At 41.1% G+C, this 11,513-nt stretch overlaps 1 protein-coding gene across 1 annotated transcript in view; it reads left to right on the top strand.

Moving 5' to 3' along the window:
* Positions 1 to 8,834, top strand: part of tmem104 (transmembrane protein 104) — a 26,489-nt gene extending 17,655 nt beyond the window's left edge. The window contains exon 3 of the mRNA XM_010797146.1: positions 4,794 to 8,834. Coding sequence (XP_010795448.1) covers positions 4,794 to 5,557 — 764 coding nt within the window. The 3' untranslated portion in view covers positions 5,558 to 8,834. The remainder of the gene's footprint in view (positions 1 to 4,793) is intronic.
* The last annotated feature ends 2,679 nt before the right edge of the window (positions 8,835 to 11,513 follow it).

Here is an 11,513-nt window from a genome sequence, read left to right as displayed (position 1 = left end):
CACGCATTATCGATTGCCGACTACAAACCAAACACGAAGAAACGGGGGGGGGGGGGGGGGGGGGGGAAACCTTCTACTGAGTGCCGTAAATACCGTCGCAGCGGAGGCCGGGCGGCCTTGCCGACTAGCTGGGCGGATGGTGACGAACATGCATAATCAATGATGGATCAACATTTGACATTACCTCTGCGGTCGATTTCACTCGGACCCGAGATTGGTTCGGCATTGAGTATGGCATGATTCGGTACGAATCCAGACGTCACCTTTTCGCTGTATTTATGTATGTTAGTAACCAACAACATCCGAACTCTCCCGACCAATTTTTTTTATTTATTTCTGTATACATACGTACATCTGTATATATATGTATGTATGACATTTATTTAGGGGTTTGTTATCACTATGACAGTCAACCGATAAAGTCTAGTCGACCGACTCTCACCTGTGTATCGACTTTTAAACACAACAGCGGCTCCACCGACGTTTTTCCCGGTGATACCGGTGTTCAACATGTATCTGTCCAATTAACGTTTAACTTAAAGGAAAGAAATGGTTCTAAACCTCAGTCAACGCGAATTTCTGCATTAGTAAACCATTGTACTGACGCTCATGTTTACACCGATCTGTTATCGGTGGTATTCGATTACCACAGCGCCAACAATCGAGCTACTTCCGCTCTGAATACCGTTCCTACAACGTCATCTTTTGCTATATAACCTACCAAAAATCAAAAAATCTATTATATCTTCCCTTCTAACATGAAGAGTTAGTTTGTTACGTGTAATTGTTGACTTTCCTTTAGTCTCCAAATCGACATCCGCGAAGTACGTCTACTATGTTGATTACTGTGAATTAGTAATTGTCGCTCAGTGTGTTGTATACCCAACCTTAGTTCACGTCTGAGAAAGTCAAATCAAACACACACAAATTAGATTACAGATGATAACCGTGCATGCCTTTTGGTTCCGTCCGAGGTTCAAGGGGCCATTTACGGTTATAAAGGTATGTATCTGTATTCTCCACTCCAGCAACAGGCCACGGAGGGTCGAACGTGCGACGGAGTGTATAGAACACAAAAGCTCGCGCCCGCCGCGCCGCCGGCAAGAATAGACGGTGGTTGCTTGGATTCCAGGTTTGAACTTCGCTCTTGATTCCGTCAATGAAACTAAAAAATCTTGCAAACAGCAGAGAGGTAAGGCGAGTTGAGTAAGTTAGGTTTTACGGGAAAATACCCATATGTAGAAATTTCTTTCATGTCATAGACGCGTACAAGAATGTGTACAGTAACATATATTTTCTGTAGTTAGGGGGGGTCTGTTCACTTAACAAGTAAACAGTACTGGAAATGAAAGTTGACATCGCCTGGGATTTTGGATTGGGATATTTGGGGCGGCAGGCACGTTGTTATACGTTTTCGAGTTTCATTACCACTATTTACTGTACCACCATGTCTTCTTCATTTACAAGCTACTGGAAAATGGCAAGTTGCAAACTTCCTGTGTTCCCTGCTCGGAGCGTTTGTGGGAAGTTGTGTCTAATGTGCTTTGGTTTACATAAAGAGATGGTAATCAGCTGTGGGTGTGTTTCTTCTAACCGTGTCGACGGACTCATCAACAAATATTTAGAGGACACCATTATTATACTTTCGACTAACAACTATGCGCATCCATTGTCGTCCATGACTCTCTTTGTAGATGTAAATAACTTCGTTATCCTTCCATACTGTCGTGTAGTAACTTTTTCACCTTGTAACTGTGAACACAAGGGTCCACTATAAATAATGTTATATTTTTTCATACTTAAGAGACTGATACTCGACTAAGGTTGCAATCGACACAAAAAACCAAATTCTTTTGTTCATGCAACCTTAGTAGTATCAGCTTCTAAGGTGAATGAAAAAATACTAACATTATGTATAGGTGACCCTTTTCACAGTTACGAGGTGAAAAAAGGTTATAGCACGAACAGTATTTAAGTTGTGTTATATTGGACCTAAGTTTAGTTTAACTCTACAAAGTGGAGACTCTACCACTGATCACACAACAACTGAGAGCACACAAACTCTTGCTTAAGTCGAAAACATATCAACATAAAATCGAGCTGTCCTCCTACAATATTTCTTATAGTTTTGGTCCGTCCGACACGGTTAGAAGAACTACTTACCTTTCTACTCCAGCACTACGACATACACCATCCGCTTTTCATGTCACAACCAAATGTCACATTTGTATTTGTCTGGCCTGTTAAAGAACGTTCCGACAAAGCCTGCGCACAGTCTATCACATAACTACATTGCACACGCACATCCTTGCCCATTTTCCGAGCTACTGTAAACATTAAGAGACGACAGCTATATCGGGTGTACCAGTACAATAGGTGGAGTAATGAAACTCACAACGTAAACAACGTCCTGCCCCCCAAATATCCGCAATCCCACAGATCCAGCCGATCGTCATATTTCGAGTTCCCAGTTACTGTTGTACTTGTTAAGGTAGAACAGATCTAACGTGCACAGCAAAATATATTTATGTACAATTTCTTTACCGCGATCGACATGGGAAGAAAATTTCTAACGATATTATTTTTCCCTGAGTCAAACCTAACTTACTCAACGACCTTTACTCCTGTTTACAACTTTATTAGTTTTATCCATCACACGACACAGGACACAAAGACGACGATTATCACACACACAAACCCCACCTAACACTCCCAACACGCGACAACAGCCACACACTAATCCCTCACTTTTTTGCGTTACATCACATGTCCCACGTTCGACCCTCTGCCTATTCTACGGACACACTAAACTACATACTATCACTTATGTCTTGAACTCAGGCTATCGCGCCCAAAATGCAAGACATCCATCGCTTTAATTCATTTCGTTGTGGTATCTATCGTTATCCTAATTCTCGCCGGTGAACTAGGTTTGGCTTATTACAACACTACACAATTCCCTTATCCCATTCACATAATCAACAATAGTAAACTACTCTGCGTACGAATGTCGATTTATACAGGACAGTCAAATTACACCCTAAAACGTACCTTCCTGATTCACAGAGGAAAATTTTTATATCATCTTCAAGCCAGGATTTACACACAATATTTGCGTTCCGTTGTAGGAGAGACAACTTATACGTCTCAAACATACCATACACCCACCACACCGCAGCACCACACACCACTCTTCGGTAATCGGCAATACCACGATAACAGATACGGTGGCCTCCAAATCACACACGTCAGTCATGGTTATAATGTCAGGAAACATTCCATCAACACGACTACGAGATTCCCATTATCCACACACCATTTACATTTACGCACTACATATCTCTTCTATACAATACGTTAATACATCAAACAGACAAATAATGTTGAACACGGTATCACCGGAACCAACGGTGCCTTCGACGAGTGGGCACTTGTTTTAAAAGTTCCGAAACACAGCGTGAGAGTCGTCGACGTAGAACTTATTCCGAGTCACAGACTCGGTCACTGGTCACTCAGGTCGATAACAAAACGTTCATACATAAATGCAACTGCCTATACATACCGACAACACATATAACCAGATGTCAACGCATGTTATCACGACAAACAAAACCAACCAAAATTTGGCCGGTCGAGCAGTCCACCGGATTGTTGGTTACTCAACACTAACCACTAGAATACCGCGAAAGTTGTTCACTTACACACGACCACACAACATCACACCAATCCCCCCAAGACACGGCCCATACCAAATCCGGCACCCATCGTCGAGATAGAACATAACAGAACGGCCAACAGAGAACAATAATAGTCCAAATGGTTGATCCATCATTGATACTCATTTTTCGTTCGCTCCAGCTCCTCATAAATGTTCAGAAACTGGACAAAAGTTAAACAATTACAAACCACAGACTGTCTGTGTCATGGCGAATACAGTCACTGGTTTACTTAAGTCTGTAGGCCGTTTTTGTGAGTGTGGACAGACCAGCTACAGGTTAGTTTATCCTGATCAATCCGATCTCCATTCAGAAAACACGCATTTTAAAAGGTTTTTCGCCTACCGTCTTGTCTGCAGACCGGTATCAGTATGTTGTTACTTTGGCATCATTTAAAAACGTGTATTACAATTAAATCACGGTAAAATATGTTGATTTTGTTGTAGTTGTAGCTCCCTTGCCAGCGATTCTCTCTGACCATTCAGCAGTCGAGTGTTTACGTCACTAGTTTAGCATATTCAGCCCGGTTGTTGGCCCGGTAAGAACCTCGATTTTGGAGGGCCAGAAAAAATGTAAAAAAGTAGCCCTGAGCCGGACTAGTGGAAAAGCGCCATTAGCGTCTGTGCGTAACTGACCATATTGACACATCTTTCATTAACACTTGATAAAAACAGCATTAAACTAATCAAAATGGTCTTTCCGTTGTTTCAAACATCACCAACTCTGGTTTGGTCCAAATAAATCCTTAATCCACTGAATTGGACAGGAACATTTGTTGGCTCTTTGCTCTGTTTTCCCCACTGTCATCCGGCAGGAGGAGGGACAGTGTGGAATTACTTGCTCTTGGGGAGCAGACCAATAAATGACCAAAATAAAATGACACAATGCTTCCAGAAAATCAACCTCCTCAATAGTGGATATATTTTTCCAATTGCTCAATCTGGTATCCATGCATCTCTCTTCATGAGGCTTTGTGATGTACCTCCAGCTTATCATAGAGTATTGTATTGTGCTCTTTGTCAGTAATGTACTGTCACAGTTTGTTTTAACTCGGCCTCCTCTGTTGTCTGTTCGCAGCGTTCACCATGATGATCATCTTGGCTCTAATCCGCATCGGGAAAGACTCAGGGAAGGGCCGCCCAGCGGTCGCCTCCTTCTCTGGGGTGCCCAACCTGTTTGGGGTGTGCGTCTACTCCTTCATGTGTCAACACTCCCTGCCCTCCCTGGTGACGCCCATCTCCGACAAGAAGCGTGTGGGCACCCTGGTGTTGGTGGACTACACCCTGATCCTGGTCTTCTACGTCCTGCTCTCGTTCACCGCCATCTTCTGCTTCGACAGCACGCTGCTGCACGACATGTACACCCTGAACTTCACAGACAACTGCGACGTGTTGAATATTCCAATCCTGCGCTACTTCCTGGGCCTGTTTCCAGTTTTCACCATCAGCACCAACTTCCCCATCATTGCCGTGACTCTGCGCAACAACTGGAAAACCCTGTTCTTTCGGGACGGAGGCACCTACCCTTGGGTGGTAGACCGGATCGTGTTTCCCCTCATTACCCTGGTTCCCCCAATCATTGTGGCGTTTTTCACAAACAACTTGGAGTCTCTGGTGGGAATTACAGGAGCCTATGCTGGCACAGGCATTCAGTACATAGTCCCAGCCTGCCTCGTGTATTACTCTCGACGCCATCTGGAGCCCACGGTGGGCCGGGATGCCATCAACAAGCACCGCTCTCCCTTCCGCCACACCTTTTGGGTCGGGTTCGTTTTAGTGTGGGCTGTCTCCTGCCTCATGTTTGTCACAGCCAACATCATCCTGACTGACACCAAGAAATAAAAACTCACTGTTCCAAGAACTTTCTGAAGAAATTATGTTTGGCTAGTCTGTTTGTACACAAGGCCTTACTTGCTGCTGGTTGGACAGGATGCCTTTTTGGTTGACTTTTGTTGAATATATTAAATAGTTCGTAATATAATCAAGTTTGTGAAAAGGGACCAAGCGTTTCTGTTCCATACCAATTGCTGGAACAGTGCTTCACAACAAGGAAAGGTATCTTTAAATGTTCATTTATTCAAAGGACTTTTTTTGGCAACAAACACATGATAGTTGGAGATTTCCACGAAGATTTGCACATTAAGAGAAATATATCTTAAGAGTTTGAAAGAACTAGGTTATATAACTTGTTTTCAACGTTGGAAAAGTTCACGGTATTGTCTGTAAGACACTATTTGATGACAAGACAAACGCGTTGTCTTGTCAGACTGGCACCTTAAGAAACTTGTGGTTTGTCCATCCTCTAATTCTTTATTTCAGTATGCCTCATTCAGATCCTAATATTTTGAAAAAGGTAGGTTGTTAAGATCCTGAGGGTTCCTCTGGACCTTTAGGTCGAAATGTTACATTGTTCCCAAGCAATTGAAAAAGAATAATAACTACAAGAAAAGAGCTTGTCTGATCAGACTTGTGTTTTGTTTGCTAAACTGTTTGGATGACGTTTATCCATTCATCAGCGGTGGCTGCCCCCCGATCTCCTCGTCCCCTCGTGAACAATGAAGCTCAGTCAGTGACAGATCCACTGACTGATAGGCCTCCAGGAAGAACTCCATCTCTGTTTATCAGCAGCCTCTCGTGTATGAAGTTCACACACAGGGCATGTCTCCCGTCTTTTACTGCTCAGCACCCATTCACAACTCTGTCAGCATCACAGTGGATATATCACACTGCCCAACACCTGTCAGGATAATAGTGATGTACAGCGCTTAAGCTGTGGCCACAGGGAAGGCATCGGTAGCCAACAAGTGAGGAGTGGTGAGCCAAATGTGACGAAAGAGCTTTAAACACTACCCACTATACTGTAGATTAGAAATGCTGAGTTCACTGACACCTGGCAGCTTCATATCCGAGTTGTGCCTTTGTTAATAGACTTTATCTTTGGCCTTCATCTTCGACTTGATCTCATTTTCTCAAATGTTTATAATTCTTTATCATCGGTGTCATACTTCTAAAAGGGTTTGTTTAGTCATATTATTTAATTGGACGTCTAGCTAAATTTGGCAGTGCACATTATTTGAGATGAACAAGATTGAAATGGGGGTAAATGGACACTTATAGCATTGAAAATGTGTTTCTTTTATAAATTAGCAAAAACAGCAACAGCAACAGCAATTGTATGTCTTGAAACCTGTCAGGCCTATTGTTATTGTATTGGTACATGTCCATAGTAGAAGTGTAACACGGTCAGGTGTTGAAAAATGTGACCACAACTTAACCAAGTGTTTTAACTTCTCACTTGTGTTGCTCACACAAGAGCAATAACATGATATACAACTGAAAAGATGTTGTCTGATGGCTCAACATCTTTTCCTTAAATTGAAATGGCTACTTGGTTAAATGGTGCCACCATCTACACAGCGACACATCCAGGGCACAAACAGCTTCTTCCTGTAGATGTATCCTCTTAAAGCATCGATAATCATAACATATTTCCCATCAATATGCACCCATACTTTTTCATTCAGTGTACTCGAACTTCCCAAAACCAAGAAAAATAGATGACTACATAGATTAAGTGAACATCTCAAAGGTTGGTGGACTCATATGGACACATTTGAAAAATGGTTGAAATTGTAGCAGCTGAGACTGAGATGTGACATTTCTACTTTGGGTCAATCTATACAAATAGAGAATACTACATAATGCAGTACCCTTTTCCTGTATATGTATCCTCTTAAAGCATTGATAATCATAACAAAAAACATATATCCCGTCAATATGCAAGCGTATTTTCTCATTCAGATTACTCTTACTTCCTTAATCCAACAATAAGAGATGACTCCATAGATTTAGTGAACATTTCAAGTTATATGGACACAATTTAACAATAACATTGACAATTGTGGCAGCCGAAGCTCAAATATACATATGTGTAATCCATATTGTTGGTCTATAAAAAATTATAAATGTCCCATAATGCAGTCCTCTTTACCTTGTGTTAAATATGATCACCACGCTCTGCTTGGAAAACATTGTGCACATTATGTCCCGTAAATGGCTTAACTGATGCTGTTAGATCTTAAGGTCATAACTTCACACACATTTGTTTTAAATACTTATACAATTTTGCTCCGCGTAAATGCCATCCAAGCATTAGGGGTGAGTTGTGGAGCATTTAGCGCGTTGGTTCTGCTTTTTCATCAACTGCCGTAATGCAGTGTACGGTAAATTGAAAGGTAATGTGCTGTGACCTGCGTGGCACCAAAGGTTTTTACTCATGCAATGTTGCAGGTCTTAGAGGTGCTATAGGTTTACTGTCACCTTCTAAGTGTGTACCAAATACCACAGCTTTGAGATCATCAGTTATCACGAAACGCAAAGCTTCTGTGTCCATACACGTCTGCTTTTGTCTAATCTCTGTGGAATCTGTATCATCCGCTGCATCCAAAAAAATATATATCATTCATGTTTGTGTTTACTTCTTTGCTCTCTTCTTTTTGTACTCTCCCTTCAGTCTGGAGACATGTATGTGGGATTGTGTTTGTGGCATTCTGTATGTGGGATTGTGTGTATGTGGGATTGTGTGTGTGGCATTGTGTATGTGGGATTTTGAGCGTTTGACCAATGGAAGATGAGATTCTGATGACTCTTGTTTGGAGTTGTGAAATGTGCCTTTTTCACGGGGTTTACTTTCTTGCCCTCAATTTATCGACTCTGCTTTTTATTCTCAGCTTGTCAGAAAAACATCTGCATGTATGCCATTTCATCTTATTGACAATCAGTGAGCCCAAAAAATATTCGTAATCCTTTTTATCTTTTTTTTATTTTTGTGTTTTATCTCAGTTCTTGTATCCTTGTTGTTGTATTGATGCCTTTTAATTTACTTAAATTTCTCATTTTTTCCTCATGTTTTTGGTATTTGTTTACAATAATTTGGCCAGCCTGTGATTCTATCCTTTATTTGAATGTTTACTGGCTTAATTGATGCTAGGTTTGATTATTATGATTCACTCGGTTAATTAAAGGGAGCTTGGGTTTTCTTACATTCAGTGTTGTTTTTCAGTTTTTGCCCACATGTCAATCATATAATAAACTCAAAGGCTTTTTTCTAGAGAATTTGGATTTGGGACTCGGTGTCAAACTTTTGTAAAGCAGACATGTTATGCTAATTTCCTGGTTAATATATGGATGTTGTGCCTCCACTGTGACACGTCTCCATGCTCTAATGTTCAAAAAGCTCTTTATTTTTCTCATGCTGCCTGTGCTGCTGCAGCACCTCTTTTCACCCTCTGTCTGAAACCAGAGCCCAGTCTGCTCTGATTGGTTAGCTGGCTGACAAACGATGTGTTGGAGCTCCAGCCAATCAAAATGGAAGTGTTACATAGTGATGTCTCTATGTTATTGAAGTAAACAAAGGAACACTTTATTTTTGAAAGTTTTCATTACAAAGAAAAATCATACAGAATGTCATTGAGCAGTCAAATACATACTGGAGATGCAACAGTGCACATTTAAACCAGACTGCCAAAAAAGCAGATCAAATATACCCCCCACCCAATAAGTGTACACGTTCTCACAAATGACACAAAAATTAAATAAACAAAAAACATACAAAGCAAACGACAAAATATATGCAAAACATACAATATTGCTTTAGCTTTTAACTAATTATTAACTTATATTAATAGGTTTTTTATATTTGGATTTTTTTTAAATGAATGGTTGATTTGGAATGCATTTAGTGCAAACCTGGCAACTTAAAGGAAGATGCAGACCAGCAGAGGTCAACTATCATTGAGGGGGAGTCCAATTCAATATTCTCTGTATCTGTCACACTGACATGTGCTGAGAGAAGATGAATGGCGGCTGTCGGGCAGTAATAATGGTTTCCTGAATCCTGCAAACTTTTGAAACCATGAAGCTGAGGAATGGTAATAAGTAACTTAGATGATTACAAACATGTCAGCGTTGACTCCTTGAGTAAAGCTGTGTTTCACATGTCCCAATATTAAGTAAAGCTGCCAGACAACACTATCATAGCCTGTGGGCTGGGTGGTGAAATCTACCAAAATATGACTCATGGTTGCTATAAAACCCCACAATTTTTTCTTTGAGGTTCAATAAATCGAATGAAATGTGGCACTGCGTCCTTGTTGAACTACGCATCTCTGACAACAACAGCTTTTAAAACGGTCAGGAATACATTTCTTTCATCTTGGCTTGTTTCCAAACTGCTTGTTTTCAGAAACAAATCCACTTATTTCCTGTTGCCATTACAAATGTGAGACTCCCCGCTGGGAATTGAATGCATGAATCAGAGCGGCTTTGCTGTGACTTTAGCCATATCACACTCTCGTATTCAGCTATACTCCTACACAATTTCACACACATTTGTATCTGCTCTCCAGGTAATTGGCATCTTTTTTAATTTATTTTTATACCTCCGTTTCACCTCAATCTTCAAAGCACGGCAGCAGTTTTTTATTGACACACAAGATTCCTGTTTTTATTATCAAAGCAAACCTCCCCCTTCGAATTTCAATCTCCGCAGGGCTGCCCCGCTGTCATTTAATTTACCCTCTGCCCTTTTATGTACAGTGGGGCAAAAAAGTATTTAGTCAGACACCAATTGTGCAACTTCTCCCACTTAAAAAGATGAGAGGGGCCTGTAATTTTTATCCTAGGTATATCTCAACTATGAGAGACAAAATCCAGAAAATCACATTGTCTGAATTTTAAAGAATTTATTTGCAAATTATGGTGGGAAATAAGTATTGGTCACCAAGAACGAAAATTCTGGCTCTCACAGACCTGTAACTTCTTACTTTAAGAGGCCTCCTGCTGTCCTCCATTGTTAACTGTATTAATGGCACTTGTTTGAACCAGTTTATCAGTATAAAGGACACTGTCCACAACCTCAAACATTCACACTCAAACTCCACTAATGGCCAAGACCAGCGCGCGTATCTGACTGAGAGTTCGTCATCTCCGTTCACTCCAATGGACCCTTTTTGTACAGCCAATGGCTGGTCGTGGGCCTCTCAATCGTTCCCCGAAATTAGCGCAAGCTAGCAGATGCTGCTAGAGTTGCAGGCCTAATAGACCGTTCGTGACGACTTTTAAGGTAAGATAGGAAGTTTAAGATTTATATTGCGATATTATCGTAATCTGATTCAAATTAAACATGTGTATTAAAGGAGTCAGTGGATTATCCCTAAATTAGTAGATTCTAGGGAACGTTACGATAACAGATAAAGCTAGGATAACGTCAAGTTAGCAAGCCACGTTGAACGCCTTTTAATTGTAAATTCCTTCTCTTAATGTCATTCGTCCAACGTATGTTGAATTAGAGAAGAGGGGCTTCTAAACGGGATTGTTATTGCGGGGTGGAGGAGTTAAATATAGCATAATATAACTGGTCGTGTAGAGTGAGTGTTTTTAGCAGAGCGCATATTGGTCCTTGTGTTTGTTGATATATTACTGTCTGTATAATGTTGCAGCTCAGCTGATTTTGGATTGATGCAAAGGGAGGAGGACTTAAGTGAGAGTTGAAAACACAAGGTAAGGTTTAGAAATACTACTGTTTATTAAGTAAGCTTACTACATGTATTCTATCCTGTATTATAGAAGTATCTATGGTTCGCTAACCTACTGTATGGGCCGGACCACATCCACCATCTCCACAACATGCCTGCACGGAAGACGCTGCAAACCGCCCTGTGCGACAAGTTCCTTCAGCATTCGCCTCCTCACCAAAGACGGAGCACAAGCCCGCGGCCATCAATTTGAGCATCCTGTG

This window comes from Notothenia coriiceps, unplaced genomic scaffold, assembly GCF_000735185.1.
Source record: "Notothenia coriiceps isolate Sejong01 unplaced genomic scaffold, NC01 NC01_scaffold00037490, whole genome shotgun sequence".
Lineage (NCBI taxonomy): Eukaryota > Metazoa > Chordata > Actinopteri > Perciformes > Nototheniidae > Notothenia > Notothenia coriiceps.
The sequence above is the reverse complement of the archived record's forward strand: the minus strand, read 5'-3'. Positions and strand labels throughout refer to the sequence as shown.